Here is an 18,254-nt window from a genome sequence, read left to right as displayed (position 1 = left end):
ATAATGAATTTAGTAATCAGGCTCAACAACGAATATAGGATAAATGCTTAAAATTGTGAATGAGGATCATGCCCTGTCCTTTTCCCCACTGTTACTGTAACATTTTTCATATCCTTTCTCAGTACAAGCTAAGAAATCCACAAGTGAAGTTTGCAATCAACTTTTTCTCCAACAATGTGCTCCTATTTTGGTCGTGCTGTGTATAGCATAACACAGAGACATTAAAGATGACAATCAAAGGAAGCTTTTCTCTGAGACATAATCCAACAATCTTACAGGCTAGCAATGTAACTAAAAATGGAACAAAACCATTTTGTGACTCAAACATGGAGAAATACAAGTTCTTAATTAAAATAATTGTTATGAATAACAAACTAAATGCATTTACAAGAAGTCAGCCGAAGAGTAGAGTGATTCAAAACAAGCTCAGCGGGTAGCTGAAGTTTGCATAATTTCACTGTCACCGTTCGAAGGCAAAATGTTTAAAAACCTGCAGTGAAAATATGCAAACCCACTAGCATTTGGTAAACAGAGTTTTGCACTCACCCGTCACCACGTTCCTGTTGCATTGCCTGATGGCCCATTATGCACATTATTGCAGCACAACAGCAGAATTTTATTGTAGATGTAAATGTCTTAACAGGATATTGTGTACAATGAAAATGACATTATCAGAGCAGTGGGTAGATCAATGGGTACACCAAGGTGCTGCATGATTGGACTGAAATAGGCAGTGGCAATTGTGTGTTAGCCCACAGAGCTTACTTTTAGTGGAAAATGGAAGAACAAGCTAATAATGGTGGCACCAGAGGAAGCATGCACTATAGTACTTCTATAAAGGGGATCTTAGCACTAGATGCAAACAGGAGCTGAAATTGCACATGAAGCTTGGACAGTCAAAGGTAGCAAATGAACAGGGGCAACTTCCAGCTGCAGTAGCTTGTATTTTAATACAAGGCAGCAGGTCCAGTCATAATGTGCTGCAACAGCTCTGGCAATAAATAAATAGACAAATAGATAAACACAATGATTTTAGAAATACCTAAAGTACGGTCCTTCAGTGTTTTTATTCACATCTTCTACCCACTTAGCTACATTATATTCTCTTTTGTACCATGGGTTTAAATACCTGCAGAAAGCATTGGTGGGTTCAAAGAAAGTGGAAGAAGAAGAAGAAGAAGAAGAAGAAGAAGAAAAGAGATCTGAGGTCATAGCAAAGCTTAGCAAAGAGCTTTCTTCACCAAAATGCAAGTGAACGTGCCACATACATCACCATGGATCTTCTCAGCAACTGCAAAGTATTCAAATGACAAAATCCAAGATATATCAAGGCTCGTGCAGTTTTCACAACAGCTCAGTTGCCTCAAGAAAAATCATGGGGCCTGCTTTGTGGCCAACTACAAAATTCTGTCCTTACCAAAAAAAAGGTTAATATTCGAGCTTTCCATATTAAACACGAGATTGCAAAACATTTATGCAAAAGACCTTGCATGTAGTTTATTATAGGTAGGTTGTCTTGCATAATTAACTGGACAAATAAAAACAGATTACAGTAAACTCCACTATCACTGCAAACATTGCTCTTAATCAATTTAAGCAAAGTATTTTTTTAGGAAACCATGCAAAAATTAGTTGCGTTCTTCTCCACATTATAAGATACTCCAGAAGAGTGGTTCCCAACCGATTTTATTCCATGGACCAATACCATTAGGTAAGGCGGTCCATAGACTCCAGGTTGGGAACCCCTGCTTTAGAACAAGGAATTAGGTTCTGTATAGTTAACCAACGGCCCAAACAGTTGTAACATTATTCATATCATATCATTTCCAATGCAGGCTGCTTGTCAGCTAAAAGAGTTCAAATTAATAACCAAGCTATAATCAGATCCTTTAGTTATCCAGATAGACAACACATCTGAATGAGCAATGTTTGCCAGTCTTCAGATAAAACTATTCTACTGTCATTTAGTCTTTCATCCATCAACAGCCAGTCAATATAAGTAGCACTTTCTGAATATAGATGTATAGCGCTGTGGTGTTGGATGTGGTTAATGGATTAGTAGTTTACCAAATTATTGGCCGCTCCCGTTTAATCATGGAATTTAAGCACGTATTGAGAAATACTCTTTGTTATAAAACAAATGTAACTATTGCATAGAATTCCATATTATCTAGCTGGGAAATGATATAATACTAGGAAATGCTCATAAGGCCAAAAAGTTAAGAAAAAAGACCATTAAATTTTATCGAAATAACAAAAGTTACCAGTTTTAAGAACAGTAATGACTTATTTATATCACATATGTGTCTTGTATAAAAAATGGCCCAGAAATTGGATTGTGACTGAAATGGGAAGTGATCCGGAAGAAACATTTGTTGCTCATGGCGGCAAGAGGATTCTCACAACATTTAGAAGCAGCTGAATCACCAAGCTGCAGTAGGCTACTAATTAACTACTAGCAAATAGGATTAGTATAGGTGGGTACTTCATGGTCAGTAAAGACATGGTGGGGCAAAGAGCCTATTGCTGTGTTGATTGACTCCATGACTCTTGGCTCATCCCTGAAGAGTCATGGAGCCCTATTCCTCATTTCCTTTAATATCCCCAAAAGTCTCTGTCTTGAATATAGTCAAATAATACATCTCCACACCCTCTTGGATACAAAACTCACCACACTCTGGGTGAAGAGTATTTTTCTCTATTCAAACCATGTTGTATGCTTTAACGAGATCACCTCTTACTTTTCTAAATGATAGAGACCATAAGCCTAGTCTGCTTAGCCTCTCCTCACTGGGCAAAGCCAATACACCAGGAGACAACCTGCTGAATCTTCATAGTACATCTGTTTATACAAGTATATTCTTTCCTAGGGGGGGAGATCAGGCAGTACTCCACATGCAGACTTCCCGGGAATTCAAAAGAGATGTCTCTATTCTGGTCCTCAAAACCCTTGCAAGAAAGGTCAACATGCATATTGCCTTGCTGACTGCATGCTGCACTTGTACGCTAACTCTTAGGCACACCTTTCAGTCTCTCACCATTTAAAAACTGTAAATCTGCATTCCTTATATTATATCCACATTCCATGATGCCTCTCTGCATTCTCCAAAATTAAAACAGCTACACAGCTTTAAATCCTCAGAAATTATCTCATCAAATTATTGATTTATTGATTAGATTATTATGAACTTCTGGAGCCCTAAAATTGATGATTACAGTACTCAATTGGCCTCCCTATCTAAAATAATTTATTTGTTCCTACTCTTTATCTATTTATTAACCATCCCCAATCCACACAAATGCATAATCCTCAATCCCATTTGTTTATAAACTCTTACGCATCACCTTATCAAAGACTTTATGAAAATCCCGATCACATGCTCTTTCTGATCTGTTTTGCAATTGGATATAGCTTTGAAATGGAGTTGCCAAACATGATTTTCCTTTTACAAATCCAATTATTATTCCCTAAATCCTCAATTACCACCATTTTTAACACCATCCTCACAAATGATGTCAGTGGAACTGATCTCCACTCAGCAAAGTTCTCTTTTTGGTGGGATTATATTTACAGTACTGCCATCCAATTTGTGAGAAATATTCTCAAAATTATGGAATTTTGGAATATGCAACTCTTGCATCCATTATCTACATAGTGACCTCTATAAAAATCTTGTCAGAAGGGTCAACTGGTCCTTTAGATTTAGGGCTCATTATTTTCTCCAATACTACTTTTTAATTAATGCTAATTCCTTTCAGTTTCTCATTTGATCTAGATCTGTTTCCACTCTACCTAGAAGGTTTTCCATGACTTCTTCTGTGAAGCCAGATATTAAATGGTTGTTTAACTTTGCTGAAGTGAGTGTTCTTTTAATTGACTTCTCAGTCTCAGTGATTCCTTAAGAAAATTATCGTTTGGTTGCTATGCTCCTGAAGCATAGGGCTTAAACATGGACAATCCTTACAGCAGTTGGACAAACTAATTGCACAAAATGGTAAAAATCAGTCTTTGGGCCAATTGTCTAAGGCAAGATTCAGGCAGGCATCCTGGACAACGACAAAGTGCTCTAACCAAAATGCCATTTGTTGCTCTGAAAAGCGAGGCACCATGCAATCGAATTTCTGGGACATTGCACTTTATACCAGAAACCTCTTCTATTCAAATTCAATTAAATCCATCATATAATTACTACATAACAACAATTGCACTCACATTTTGGTTAGAAATTTCAACATCACAGATTGCTTGACTTGCTGCTCAGCACCATGCTCTACACAACACCCAATTCTACATCATTACAAACTTACATCAAAAATAAGCAGTGCAAGATAAAATATGCTATAGCAATTGATCACTGACATAAAATAAATCACATTGTTTTGAAATAAATTATGTTCTCTCCTATTAAGTTTTTTAAAACTTTTGTTAGTTTCAACTTTGGAATACTTATTTAATAGAAATATTGAAGTCAAAATAAAACCAATTCAATAGTTTTCCAAGCAATTAGAGATAAATGTATAGAGAATATGTCTTCAAATGAAGATAACTTCCACATGTCACAGACCAAACCCGAGATAAAAAAAATATTCATCCAGCCCCCAAGTAACTTGTTGCTCTGTTGTTGTGATGGATGAAAATGTATTCTGTGGATATGATATCGCTTATCAATTTACACTAAAATGAAATAATAGAGCCCTAAGTATTAAACTTTATATTATAACACAGGTATGAAATTTAGCCCAGTAAAGAAACATTTGAGGGGAATATAGAATTAATATAGTTATTTCTGCTACATGGCTTTGAATACCTCTATCACTATAATCAACAAAAATTGAAGAAACACTCGAGTCTGTAAAAAGTTATAACTTCAATTAAAATATATACCTCTTCACTGTTAACATAATTAAATTGTTAAAACTATTGGCTTTTCTGTGTGTAGTGTGCAATTTATTTATTTTTCAGGATGCCGCATAATCCACATTTATTGCTCAACCTTTATTGATGATTGAGGAGTTGACCTCATGAAACACAGTGTTGAAGCAACTCTCAGAATGCCATTGGGGGGTAGTTCTAGATTTAGACCAGACAACAATGAGGGAACAGCAGTTTATTTTTTTATTGCAGAATGGTGGGAGATTTGGAGGGGAACCTTCAGGCTGTGGCCATGCACCTGCTGCCCTAATTTTCTTGCCGTAGGTTTGGGAAATGGTGTTGAAGTAACTGAGACAAATAACTATATTGAAGGAAATTAATATTCAGGGTAATAAATGGGCTATTTTATCTCATATGGCATTAATTTTCTTGAATTATATCGAAGTTACACATTTAGGCGTAGGTAAAGTATTCTATTATACTTTTGCCAAACAGATAGAAGGAAGGTTTGGGTGAGTTGCGTCACTTACCACAGAATACACAGTCACTGAGCAGCTGGTAGCCACAACCTCTATGTGACTGGTCCAGTTGAGTCTCAGCACAACAGCAGCCACTAGGGTTGTTGACGGTGAGGCATTCAGTAATGGCAAAGCCATCACATGTCAAGGATAAGTGGTCATCAAATTCTCTTTAGTTGGAGTGGGTCTTGGCCTGAAATGTTGAATGTTTATTCCTTGCCATAGATGCAGCCTGACCCATTGAGTTCCTCCAGCATTATGTTGTCATTATCAGAATCTATTGTAGTGCAAATGTTACTTGCCGATTATGCATGTCACTTAGGCTTTGCTGTATGCAGGCACTAACTACTTTATTTGTCAATGACTTGTAAATGGATTCAAACATTAACAACTTCCATTATCATCATCTGACTGGGTATCATGTTCTCCCTCTATAGTTTACATATATCCTTCCCATTCTCTGGTTTCCTCCGACAACCTAAAATTGTGGCTCCTGCAAATTACCCTTTAGTGCAGGAAGTGAAAAAGAATCAGAGGAGTTGATGTGAGAGAAAGTGACTTGCAGGGCTGAACCAAAATATGGAGATAGGAAATGGGGGTGATGGGATAGCTGTGTTGGCTGCCAATTGAGTGACTGCCCCCCTTGTATGTCACGATCCAAAGAATAAAGAAAACATGTTTTTGAACTATTTTGGAGGTTTTCTTTCAAACATTATTTGATTACAGCTTTTGCAATTTTTATTTCTTAACCATCAGACTACAATTACTCTGATTGTTCAAATTATGAACAGATTAATCCTTGGTAGAATAAGATTCAATGCAAAAGTTTTACAAACTTAAGAATCTGTGACATGTGGAGAGAAATGAAAGCAGAAGCAGCTTTTATTGGCAACCACAGTTCCAGTTTGCTTGAGGATAATACTGTATTCAGATAGATGAGTAAAAACTAATCCATTAACTCCAGACAAGATGAAATATTTTTCCTCCAAGTATAAAGTGTAATAAGATGTCAGATTGATTTAAACTAACATCATGTTTATAACAAAACTCTGCAGTTGTTAATTAATTCCTCATTCAGGTTATACTTCAATAAGGGGAAAAAAATTGCAAAGGCAAACAGGAGTTCAATGATCTAAATTCACTTGCTGAAGCTACTTAATCTGCAAGCCTTTATACAGCATTTCCACAATTTATAACTAAATATGTTTTGTACTCACTCTGTAGAATTGGAACGTGGCCTAAATTTCCTTCCTTTATTCTTCTTTCGGTTGCCTCCTAAATTTCCTTAAAAAAAAATCAGGAAAAATTAGAGACATTTGGTAACAGAGTGAATGGTATCATTATCTAACTCTAAAAATACATACTGATGACAGTTCATGAAACAGAACAGGTAGCGCAGATGAAAAACATAAACACATCTAAACATGAAAATAATGAATTTCTCTATTTGTCTACTTGCCAGCCCTTTCCCTTAAGGTTGTGACTCATCTGTTTAAATAGAGAATACAGACCATTAACTGACAAACGATTTTGTTGTGTATCAAAATTCATTCCAGTCCTGAATATTGATTCTCACTATTCAAGTTCAACAAAAAATGTGTAGATAAAGTAATACTCCTTAATTCCTCCATTGTACATTTTAATTACATTACTGCTTTTGAAAGTGCCAAAGGACTTGCAATGACTGCATACTCTCTATATCCTTAGTACTCAAGAAAACCATCATGGGCATAGAGCCTTGCGTAGTGTGTCAACCTTGGCTCAGTAGTTGCAGTCCTGTCTCTGAGGTACAACTCAGTTTTTTCAAGGTGCACTCCTGAGACTTGAGCCTGAAATCTTGATTCACCTGGAGTTGTACCGAGAGTGTGCTGCACCACCAGGGGTGCTTAGATGAAGTGTAAACTTTTGCGGTGCCCCCTTCACAGGTGAACAGCAGAAGTCCCCACGCCTCAATTTCAAAAGACGGTTGGGGTGGTTTTTCACCTGTATTTTGGTCAACATAATTTTTTGTTGTAAACTGGTTTCGAATGTCCTGAAGTCATGAAATATTTTGCATAAACTAAGGTAAATTTTTCCCCCAATAGCGACATTAGCAATAAAACAAATTTGAATAAGGTACATCCAGTAAGATAAATAATAAAACATGACAAAGCAGATCAATTTTCCAACCAATCCTTTTTCTAGCATATTTCGTCTAAATTCCCTGCCATGCTCAAGTGTAAGCTAAAAGCAAATGGTAACGCACATGCATCTTATATACGTGTGTGTGTGTGTGTGTGTGTGTGTGTGTGTGTAGTTTATATATACACAGCACAACACAGATCAGTAGCAGTAATGCTAAACATTTTCAACATAAAAGACTCTAAACTAATACTTATAGCCAGAGTATAATTGTGCCCTCGGCTCTAAATGCTCTTATACAATGCCCAGAGCACTGGTGATTATAAACTAGTTTGACACTTACATGTGGTGCTAACTAAGTGCACCTGTTAATCAGATAAGATTTTAATACATTGTTTTAATCTCTCATTGATATAAACTATTCTGTTTGCTTGAAGATGAACAGGGGAAATTTCAGAAGGAAACTACCAAATTGTATTGCTTGTTCATTATTATTCAATGAATAATTTCTCCTTCAGAAAACTACCCTTGTAGGTACTGGATTATCTTACTTTGTAACAGTGACCATGTTCTTTAATGGATTATATTAAATTATCCACATATATACAATAAACTAACCCTGCCAGGAGTTACTGCGTGGTCTGCCATTTTCACAGACATCTGGAATATGTTTTTCATCTGGAATCCGTTCACTCCAAGAATGCGAGAGTCCATTTGACCTGAAATATTAAAAATACGTATAAGATAATTTCCCAATGTCACCCTACAAGAAAATGACAGAATAATGTGTTCATTGCTTCTTTGGCATTTCAAAGTTGTTCTATTTGGATACCAAAACAGAGATGTTGCTCTGTTTCAGTATATTACAGCCATTAACTTTAAATGAGGAAATTCGCATAGTTTAGCTGAAGCAGTAGCCTTTGGAGTGAGGACCCTTGTGTGCTTACCTTGGTGCATGCAGCTCATTACACTGTAGCTTATTCACAAGCAAGGAAGTGGCCTCGTTTGGATATGTGCAAATTCGTGCAGCACTATGCACATTCACAATTTCCCCTTGTGTGCTCTGTATTATTATTTGTAAGTGCTAATTTTGCTTTGCATACAAACGGCCATGTTAGTCTCTGTTCATGGCATTATGGCCGGTACCGGGAGGAACTGATGCATAGCAGCTCTCCTAGGGTATCTGTGCATGGCATTACAAGGTTTTCCACCATTCGGTAAATTACCGGTACTTTGAAGGCTCTCAACACTGCCATCCTCCCAATTTTCCATATATTTTTCTCAGGAATGGAGAGTAGCTGATCTAAATCCAGATTTCGAGATAGGAGGAAACGGGCCATCCTATCAGTCCAGATACCTTCTTGGGTAGATAAGCTTAAGTCATGGAGGGTGAATCAACCAGTGACTGGTACCTAGAGAACCAATCGGGTGCCTCTAAGAGGTGACCAGGGTAATCAAATACATAAAATTATCTGAAGAACTTTATGTCTTCAGTGAATACAATGACAGGATACTGAATGTTGGAAGTTAAAACAAGCAAAATTCTAAAAGAAACGATACAACAGAGGCAGCCGCTGCCATGTACTTACTGTTCCTCTGTTTGTATTTCCTCTTCAGGATGTATGCTTTCTCTATTTTTTCTAGATTCTAAGTTATCTACTTCTCTTTCTCTAATATCCAGTTGGTTCTATTGCAGTTTGAGATCTTTTTCATTACATCTCTGAAACCTTTACACTGCATTGCCAGAAAACAGACACTGTAGGTAAAATTCCGTGTGAATGAGAGTCTTTTGGAATTATCTCCTGTCCACAGAACGAAGGCAGCAAACTTTGGAAAGGAGGGAAGTGAGTAAGTGAACTGCCCGAATCTGCCCCAGTGTAAACTGAGGAGTATTGATGAACGAAAACCTTTATGACCATCAGTGGGTTTTGTCTCAGCGTTGTTTAACCATCATTTTGCCGTGTTTTGTGTTCACCCCTTCCTTTTCCACCTACTCTTAAGCTATGTGCAGGTTTTTGTTTGGTGCCTGGGTTAGTTAAAATTCAGAACTGGATACAAAGCCAGTTTTTGCATTAGCACCCCAAACACACACAGGAGGAAATTGGGTTTAAAATGGTATGAAGCTCAAGCTTTTATATAATGTGAGCTTTACTTTATTTGCTATGTAATTAACTCAATCTTCCTGTTGCTTGTAAAAGAGTAGGTTGAAAGAGAAATGCAGACCTTTTCTTAGAACTAGATGCTGAATAGTTTGAGCTGACTCCAGGAGGTATGTCACTATAGAAAGAGTCAGCTTCCCCGGGCTTTTTGACATAGTCTCCTTGTGGCATTTGCCTACAAACAGTGAGAAGGTAGGAAAGAAGAGCCATCAAACCCAGAACAAGTACATCTAGAACTACCATACGTCATAACATATCATCAAATGATTGTGTTCAGAATTGAAACTTAGTTGACGTTATGCTGCATGGTATCACGAGCAACATAGTTCAAAGCACACCATGTAGGAAATGAAGACTGTAAAGATAAAGTTGTAACTTAATTAGTAGTGTGACAAGGATAAAAAATTAAGCAACCATTGGTATCTATCCTCATGTTGAACTTGAAGCTGGTCAGCCCAATCATTCACAAGGAACGTTAGGCTCCAATTCTAGCCTTCCATTCTAGCCTTAGTTGGCATTCAGATGTATCAGTTTGTCATCCAGGCAGTTGTGTTGGTGCTTGCCTGTTCTGTTAAGTGGAATGCACACAGCATGGAGCCCTGAATTTTAAAGCACAGGGAAAACTAACTAGGCTGCCCATGGCCCACAGGTGAATAACTCCCTTAGGGAGCAGTGCCAAAAGAGGTTGGCATTCGATGCTGTCTGTTTTTCCATTTGCTGTACGGAAAGAAGATGAAGGTGAAGGCGGAGAAGGCAATGGCGTAAATTGAGTATGTAATGGGATGGTATGTCCACTGATTAATCATGAATTACCTGTCAGAATTAAAGATTACAGTAAAATGGAGTTAATTCTTAAAGGAAATACATACTTTATAGAGTCCCGAAATGAAATCACATACCTTCTTTCTTGGTAGCTTCTTTCAAAAAATGAAGCAGAGGGAGAAGTAATAAAACACCAAGTCAAGCTGTGTTCATGACAAGGAAATTGTTTATAAACTACAATGCTAATAACTGCATTTCTTAATGAATAAGCATTAGCACATGGAATTCATATATTATATTACATAGTGGTTGTGGTTCAGTTACTGGATTAGAATAAAAAGGCCTGGACTATTGATCCAGGCAACTTGAGTCCCCATGACAACAGCAGGAGAAGTTAAGTGCAAGTAATTAAATACATCTGGAATAAATTGCTGGTATGAGGAACCATAAATATAAAACTACTGAATTATCATAAAGCCCAATCTGCTTCATTAATGCCCTTCAGGGAGATATATTTTAGCCTACACATGATGAGGTACTTCAGTTGAGTTGACCTTTAACTACACTCAAAAATGGCCTAGGAAGCAATAATTCTGGGGTCAGAGTCATAATTCTGAAGCTAAGTAGTGATGGAGAATAAATGCCAACATACTCACAAAGTCCACATCCCAAACAAATTAAATTATTTCTTATTAATCAGTTTTGGAATAAATATTCTATGTTGCAGCCTGATATCTCTCTGAGATTTTCATATACAAATCCTAAAGCATTTTGTTAAGAATAAAACATCTGTTTTCATTCAGTCAACTTCAAACCAGAGGTGTTAACCTGTTGAAAATCATTTTAATCTAGAGCAGAGCAATTTCATGTATGCTTTGGGGTAAATTAGCACACACTTGGAATTTTCTTTTCTTTTTTTTTGCATGTGCCTGCGTGCATGCGAGTCTGTGCTTGTGCGTCCGCATGTGCGTGCGTGCGCGTCTGCGTGTCTGTGCGTGTGTCCGTGATGATGTCTTTTTCATGGCTTTTACAAGGCGCGGAGCGAGAGAGTGTCTGTGTGGCGTGCCACTCCTCACACAGACATTTTCGCAGCATTTTCCCTTTTTATTTTATGAGGTTGAGTTGCGATCTCGACACTCAATCCGGCACGAATGGAAAGCGTACTCAGAAGCGGACCTGACTAGTTTTGAATCCGGGAACCTCTGCTCCCGGGTCCGGCGCTGATGTCGTTGCACCACCAGCTGGCCCAGGGTATTTTATTTTCTTATGTCTCCCCCACACATATTTTCTGGTGTAAGACCTCTTAAATGATGTCAGCAGAAATGGAGTGTGTTAGCAGCAGGACGTTTGACCTGATTGGTCAGAGAACATCACCTTTCACTCACTGAACTGAGTTTCACAAACCTCTTTACCTCTGAGATTGTTCTGTTCAAAGGGCCAAACTTCAAACTGTATTCAGGAGGTCACCTAAACGCCATACACCAAGACAGAAGACTTTATCAAGTTTTCCATTAGCCCATGGGAGCAGAAAGACTGGGTACAGGAACCTGCCTGTACTGTCAGATTCTTCAAAGAACACAAATTCATAGACTTGCCATTTACTTATAAGAACCTCCCTCACAACCTCCTTATATAGTGTCCGGTCATGGTCCAAGAGGGTCTATATGATCCTACATGGTGTTGTTCTTCCCCGGTTGCCTCAGATTTCTTCCACATCCCTCCCATCCTTACAACAGCTGTTTACTCAGAACAACACTACTATAGCTGGAAGAGAATTGCTTATATTGTTAGATGTCTCTGTAGGAACCAGCTGAAAAGACCACACCTGCTGTACTACTTGCTGATGACTTGCAAGGGAATATTGTACTGAAGTTGACAATAATCATTTCAGTGCAGAAGCACACAGAAAATAAAGCCATCAATGCTGGAGCAATACCAATAAAGCAGCCTGGAGCCAAATATAGTCCAAGACCCTGAGTCCATGAATGTTGCAGCAGTCTGCAGTCGAATACAATACAGCTTGTCTTCTGCCGAGTGAATACTAGGGGGCAGCACTGACTTTAGCTTGGATGCCGCACCACACTGCCTCCAGTAGAGCGCACCAACCCCAACACCTCTCTCCTGTGCGGCAGTAGACAGGTGACACTGCAGCTTGAGGCCTAGTCCTTGCTACAATCAAGACCATGCAGCTCCCCCTACCGTCCACCCCAGCCGACTGCCAATAAATCAGTGAATTGGATACAGCATTCCACAATAACAATGTCAGGCAGGGTCTTACGGGCACAAGAAAAGTGACTAAGATGATCACTCGCTGTTAAATTGCACATCACTTCTGCACAATCGACTCCTCTCTGATGCAGGCAGCAGCACAATCTGGACCAAGTTTAGCTCTTTCAGTTTTTCCGTCAATGAGCAATTTACTGGTGGGGGTAGACCTGCAGTACTTTAAGTTCCTAATGTCCAGCAGTGTCTCGTGATCATAAAAAATACATATAAAAAGGACAATAACCGAGTTGACCCCATAGATGGCTGATCGAACATGCCACCATCTTACCAGAAGTCAGTCATCAATGTAGGCTCAACTGTAAAGTGAACTAAACCAGCCTACGGTCTGAAAGTGAATGAAAGGTGAGTGGGTGGAATGGGCTGCCAGTGGCGGCGGAGACGGAAATGATAGGGTCTTCTAAGAGACTCCTGGATGGATACATCGAGCTTAGAAAAATAGAGGGCTATGAGTAACCCTAGGTAGTTCTAAGGAAGGAACATGTTCGACACAGCTTTGTGGGCCGAAGGGCCTGTATTGTGCTGTATGTTTTCTATGTTTCTAAAGTTTATTCTCATTATTTCAAAAAGCAATGGTATGTTAAAAGCAGTTTTATGTGGATGTTTAAAAAAAATAACTTCTGTTACTGACACATGAGGAGTGGTTTAGTGACGTTAGGATACGATATGATGCAGTGACACACGAGGAGTGGTTTAGTGACATTAGGATACGATATGATGCAGTGACACACGAGGAGTGGTTTAGTGACATTAGGATACGATATGATGCAGTGGCTGCACTGAGTTTCGAAGTCTTGGTGGCAGCCTGCAAGCTCCTGCCTTCTAGATACAGAAGACAGTTAGCATTTGTGTGAACCCTTGGTTGCCAACAATGCATAAACCTCTATTCAGTTTAATGAATAGAAGGTTGGATTGAGAGTCTGGATTCAGAACTAATTTGCTCATAGAAGACAGAGAATAGGGGGTGAAAGGCTATTATTCTGGCTGGAGGTCCCTAACACAATGATTGGTTCTGAGACCTCTGTTGTTTGTATATAAATGATTTTTACATGTGGATCAAAGTTCAAAGTAAATTTATTATCAAAGTATGTATATAGTAAGTGGCCACTTTATTAGTTACACCTGAGCACCTGCTCATTAATGCAAATATCTAATCAGCCAATCATGTGGCAACAACTCGACACATAAAAGCATATCATTGCTCAGACCAAACATCAGAATAGGGAAGAAATGTGATCTAAGTGACTTTGCTGACATGGTACATTATGACTCTGATGCTTGAATGGGTAGTTTGAGTATCTCAGAAACTTCTGATCTCCCAGAATTTTCACACACAATAGGCTCTAGAGTTTACAGTGAATGATTTGTAAAACAAAAAAAACCTTCAGTGAGCGGCAGTTCTAATGAGATCAATCAATGGAGAATGGCAAGAAGGAAACAGTAACTCAAGTGCTTCCTGTACCTAATAAAGTGGTCACTGATTGTATGTCACCATATACTACCCTGAGATTAATTTTCGTTCAGACCTTCACAGGAAAACAAAGAAATACAGTTGAATGGGGATTGAGAGGGGGATCTTGATGACTGGGCATCTCAGGATCTCCATACCTTCCACCCAGCTATAGCAGAAGTAATGAAAATGATCATGAAATTCAATAAATGCTACTGAGCTACCAGTATACAAAGAAAACTTCCCTTACGTCCTCAGACATTAAATACAAGTAGTTCTGAGCTGGCTGCTGCCTCTCAATCATTTGTAAAAGGTTAGCAAAGGGAATTTATTGTATTATGAAGTAATACTTATTCATCAATTACCTTCTTGATTCAGTCTTTACCAGAGTCTCATTGTAGTTTTAAACTAGCCAGGAAAATGAGACCCAAGCACCATTTGGGAACTGAGAGTCAGTGGCTCCAAGGCTGCAGACTACTGAGTATGTTAGGAGAGAGTCCTAGCAGAAGTGAGCTTAGTAAAGGTTAAAGGGGAAACTCTCCCAAGATTGGAAACATCTTTCCTTTTGGAGAAAAACTGTGGTTTTCAGAGGTCAACTAGTGTACTTGCAGAAAATAGCTGGTGGAATTTAGATCTAGTTCCAAATCGTCTGAAAATGAACCAACACATGCCAGGGAGACTTTTGTTTCCAGGGTCCACCAATATTAGTATCCTGGCAAGGGCTAAAGGAGGGTGCTGAGGCCACAATTGACCAAACTTTTAAATTGTTCCTGTCATATGAAAGACTACCAGCTTTGTGAGCAAGTGTTATAACAGTGAGCAATTAACTCACTTGTAAACAAGTTATTTTTAATTTACTTGCTCATGTGAATACCAGGATATATTGCCTATCCTTCATTGCTGCTGAAGTTAACTTCCCATAATCTGGAGTAGGATTCAAACTCACGTCCCAGGAACAATGGGACAGATCTGTGTCTGCTAGTCTAGTTACTACTCTACCCACATAAGACATCAAGAGCGTAATAAATAATGAGCCCTGACCGAGATAGACTCATCCATGGCAATACTTGTTGGCACCCAGAAGGAAGCGCTATTCTATCAATACCCCTGCTGTTGACTCAACATTCAGCCCTTCATCACTGGCACATTATGGCTCCTCTAGGTATGATATACAGCATGACCCAGAGATCAATATCGAGCAAAAAAAAACCTAACTGCTGGAAGAACTCAGTCGGTCAGGCATCATCTGCGGACTCTGTATTTCTTCTGTCAGCCCAGATGAAGAGTCTGAAATGGAAGTTTATTGTCTATTTCCCTCCAAGGATTCTGCATGAGCTGCTGAGTTCCTCCAGCAGTGAGCTTCTTGCTCCAGATGCCAGCATCTGCAGTCTCTTGCATCTCCAAAGATTACTATGATTATTATTAGTGTTTGGTCAAATCGGGAAATGTTCATTACATTTTTTCTAAAGATGCACAAAAAACAAATAACAAGGAAAAAAACACCATGAAGGCAGGTTTAGTATTGCATAATAAAATAGGTCATAGCAAATTGGTGTCCTATTCAACTTCCTTTGATTTTATTTCCACTGAAAAACAGACTAATTGTACCTATTTTATCCAATTAAGTCAGAAAATATCCCCAGTGATATGAGGGTGCGAACTAGGAATCTTGGGACTTTTGCTGAATTCGAAATGCCATATAAAAGTATCTCCGTTCAATTAATGTTGAATCTATAACAGACTTTGGTCAGATTGCTGTTAAGGCACAGAAAATTTTGGGAATGCTCTGCAGGTTGAAGCGTTTGTGGAGAAAGAGATAATATTGATCAGAATTCTGATAATATGTGACCAACCTAAAATATCAGCCCCATTTCATTCTCCATGGCTGCTGCTTGACCTGCTGAAATGATAACAGCACTTTGTGTTTTATTTCAGATTACCAGCATCTGCAGTATTTTAGTTTGCATTGTAGGTATGGTACTCAGTTTTGAACACATTGTTATTGTAAGGATTTAAAGGTGTTTGCATTGGCAAATATGTTACCAGAGTTATCACCAGCAAAGGATATTTGAGGTTTTTTTTCTTCCTGGAGTTTAAAAATATCCTGAATGTTATGAGGAATTATAATGAGATTGAGGGCAACTGATGACTTACAATGGACATTTTGTTGGTGATATTTGAAAATAATCAAAAGAATTGGCCAGCATGATTAGAACATGTGATGTTCAGTGACATGACCTTGCTGAGGCTGAGAGCCTAAATTATCTAACAGAACATCAGTTGTCTGGGGGAAAATATTAAAGCGGTATGCGAGACAAGAAGAAGAGAGTGGGACACTCACAACGCGCTGGAGGAACTCAGCAGGTCAGGCAGCATCCGTGGAAATGTTGACTGATGGTTTCCACGGCTGCTGCCCAACCTGCTGGGTTCCTCCAGCATGTTGTAAACGATCAGTCAACGTTTCCGGCTGGAACCCTTCGTCAGGTTGAAGGGTTCCGGCCCTAAACATTGACTGATCGTTTCCACGGATACTGCCCGGCCTGCTGAGTTCCACCAGCATGTTGTGAGTGTTGCTTTGACCCCAGCATCTGCAGAGTATTTTGTGTTTAAGAAGAGAGTGAGATTTGACCACGTAGCTCAGCTGACATGCACTTGTTGATCTACCAGGATCACAATGAGGGACAGAAAAAGCTCCCGAGTCTGTATGTCCTGCTCCTGTTCCTTTTCTGAAAATTAGGTAATTTTCTAGTCTTCAGCAGCTGACAGGAATTTTCACCCATCATCTATTTTGTGTGTAATAAGGATGGCAGGGTGAGAGGAGTGTAAGAGTTCGCCACAGACCCATAAAACTGGCTCTCAATCTCTATCCAAATTCCGCTTTATTTTGGTCAACCCCGATAGTAAATCAGAGTGACACCAGCACATTATAAGAGAACAGATTCTAGCACATTAAACTGTAGCATTTGCTTCAAACAAAGTTTCAAGCTATTCTGGAAATGAGTTCAAAGAAGTCACATAGTATCACAGAAGATAAATTTATAAACTCACTTGTAAAACCATGCTGCAACTGCCAAGACAAGGGCTGCCATCAGGATTGTTCCTGCAATGGCACCTATAATAATATTGGTTCGAACTGATCCTGAAAAAATGGGAGAGGGACACAACAAATTAATCTCCTGGAGAAAACAGTAAATGACCACTTATATCTTTTTTTAATATGCCTTATAAAGCTTTACTTCATCTCAATGATCTTTACACCATCATTTTCTCTAGCCCTTAATACATTAAGAATAAATATTTTGAAATATAAATGCCATTTCTCATTATCATGCACCAGAATTCCAGTGATAGATCAATGAGAACTCCCTTTGAAATTCCTCGGATTAATGCACTTCAATTAGTTTCATTTATTTTTGTTTCCCGTTTATCAGTGGAGTACACACTTCTTAAACTCTTGTGTGTTTTCTAATTAATTTTCTTTATTAAAAAGTAAAATGTGACTATTTATTAATTAAGAAGTCCAACATGTTGACCAATTAACTTCTGTCTTTTAATGATATAAGATATAACTTAGGATCACATAAATTTCAATTTTTGAAGTTTGCTTTTTTCCCCTGTAACAAAATGTCAATTTATGTGAATGAATTAGCATTATTTATGATTGTATAACATTTTTAGCATTGATCTAGTTTAAGGCGGGCAATATAGACATAGAGGTACATATGGGATATCTGATGATTTGAAACACTTCCAATTATAAATTTCTTAGCAATTGATAATACCTACAGATATGTATTTTAAAAGGACACAAGAAGTTTGCATGGTTTGGATCCTCAGGGTTCACAAGAAATAAGAAAGCCATGTTCAATGAACATAAAATTATTTTAAAAATTCAGAATCCACGACAAACAAAATGTAACAACTCAAAATAAAGAAAAAAAAACAATAAAACCATTAAATGATTCGGTAACAGTAAGCACATCTTCAAGTTGTGACAGCTTGTATAATTACCCAACCTCTCCAGAAAATTAAAAAGCAAGAAGCATCTTTGGAATGAATTGTTAATAAAATTTAAAGTGTTGATATAA

The 18,254-nt window shown here is 38.3% G+C and overlaps 1 protein-coding gene across 3 annotated transcripts in view; it reads right to left on the bottom strand.

Moving 5' to 3' along the window:
* LOC140195455 (disintegrin and metalloproteinase domain-containing protein 22-like) overlaps positions 1 to 18,254 on the bottom strand; it is a 345,726-nt gene that overhangs the window by 26,715 nt on the left and 300,757 nt on the right. For 2 of the 3 annotated variants that reach the window (XM_072253768.1, XM_072253771.1), the window contains exons 25-28: positions 17,215 to 17,305; positions 9,736 to 9,846; positions 8,131 to 8,231; positions 6,609 to 6,675 (exon numbers count right to left, since the gene is read on the bottom strand). In XM_072253768.1, coding sequence (XP_072109869.1) covers positions 6,609 to 6,675; positions 8,131 to 8,231; positions 9,736 to 9,846; positions 17,215 to 17,305 — 370 coding nt within the window. The remainder of the gene's footprint in view (positions 1 to 6,608; positions 6,676 to 8,130; positions 8,232 to 9,735; positions 9,847 to 17,214; positions 17,306 to 18,254) is intronic. The other variant, XM_072253769.1, reaches the window with a different exon arrangement.

Source organism: Mobula birostris, chromosome 3, assembly GCF_030028105.1.
Source record: "Mobula birostris isolate sMobBir1 chromosome 3, sMobBir1.hap1, whole genome shotgun sequence".
NCBI classification, from domain to species: Eukaryota; Metazoa; Chordata; class Chondrichthyes; order Myliobatiformes; family Myliobatidae; genus Mobula; species Mobula birostris.
This window is presented reverse-complemented; position numbering and strand designations above follow the sequence as displayed.